The 1380-nt window shown below is 50.7% G+C and overlaps 1 protein-coding gene across 2 annotated transcripts; it reads right to left on the bottom strand.

Annotated features, from left to right (window-relative positions):
• KVP17_004506 (uncharacterized protein) lies at positions 1-772 on the bottom strand (the record flags this gene model as incomplete). 2 transcript variants are annotated; one of them, XM_068522744.1, is made up of 1 exon in its annotated part: positions 1-772. In XM_068522744.1, a coding segment is annotated over one exon (772 nt), but the record flags the coding sequence as incomplete, so codon positions are not given. The 2 variants fall into 2 exon arrangements, with proteins under 2 accessions (XP_068371473.1, XP_068371472.1); XM_068522743.1 differs by having other exon boundaries at positions 31-718.
• Between the last annotated feature and the right edge of the window lie 608 nt (positions 773-1380).

Here is a 1380-nt window from a genome sequence, read left to right as displayed (position 1 = left end):
CTATGTAGAAAATATCGGAGCACTGCATACAGGGGTAGAGGATATGGGCAGAAGGCTGGTCATCTCCATCAGCGCGGCCCATAATCTGGCAGCAACGCTTCATACGAGACACCGACGATTTTCGGGCCACATCCAGCACCCTCAACCAGTAGCCATTGGGATCCTCATTGATGGCATCGGAAGCCCAGTAAAACTTTACGTTGGTCATGTCCATTCCACAGGCCTTCCAAACCTCCACAAAATACTGGCCGACCTTTCTAATCTTCTCTAGGTCGCCACCCATTTTGTTGTTCAGCATGCCGAACCAATCAGCAACCCAGAAAACGAAAACGCACCCACACGAGGTCAGCTTGTTGACGTTCAAGGCCTTCAAGATGCCCTGGGCGATATGCATTCTGCCGGAGGGCTCGAATCCGTCGTAGCACACAGGATGAGGCTTCTTCTCGAAGAGCGCTCGTAGCTCCTCAGGTTTTATGCACTCTTCGGCAATGGATAACGCCCGAGATACTCGATCATCTAAGGACAACTCTGAAGGACGGATCGTCATTCCATCAGTTACCCGCATGCGGCCGAATTGTGGGCCTTTCTTAGCCTTGCTTTTTGAGGTGGGAGCCGTCGCTGGGGTGCTCGGCGACGTCGGCAGCTCTATCTGGGCAGTCGGGAGATCAGCGTTCACTTCCTCCCATACCTTTAGACCTCCAGTGAAAGCGCTGCTCATCAAGCAAAATGGATGTTTATTGACTCCCAGGCCCACAAACGCGCGTAAGTGCATCACGAAACCGTTTCAGACACAACACAGAAGGATTTTTTTTGTTTTGACGCAGCTGGAGCTCTTCGCTTCAGCACACCTCATTGACCATGATTCGGATGAATTCGTTTTGTCTCGAACGTTTAGCTCATAAGGTGTTATAAATTGCTGACCCAAAACGCTCGCTCAAGACACAACCCAGCTCTCTGACTTTCTATGGAGAGAAGGGCTGATAGGACTATCTTTGATGAGAAGGGTATCTTTGATGATCTTGTAGAGAGAGAGGGATGGCCATGGACTCGTGATGACCCAACAGTCAACCCAGCTCTCTGACTTTCTATGGAGAGAAGCGCTGTTTAGCGGCTGATAGGGACTCTCGTTGATGATCTTGAGGAGAGGGATGGGCAGCGACTCGTGATGACCCAACAGTCAACCCAGCTCTCTGACTTTCTATGGAGAGAAGCGCTGTTTAGCGGCTGATAGGGACTATTTATGATGATCTTTTCGGAGAGGAGAACGCTGTTCGATGTCTCTCAAGATGACGAGGCTGATACTCAGGATGCAAGGGTTGGGCAGGGACTCGTGATGACCCAACAGTCAACCCAGCTCTCTGACTTTCTATGGAGAGAAGC

Source organism: the organism of the source record quoted next (assembly GCF_019968985.1).
Source record: "MAG: Porospora cf. gigantea B chromosome Unknown PgB_NODE_8480_length_1380_cov_439.166, whole genome shotgun sequence".
Lineage (NCBI taxonomy): Eukaryota > Apicomplexa > Conoidasida > Eugregarinorida > Porosporidae > Porospora > Porospora cf. gigantea B.
This window is presented reverse-complemented; position numbering and strand designations above follow the sequence as displayed.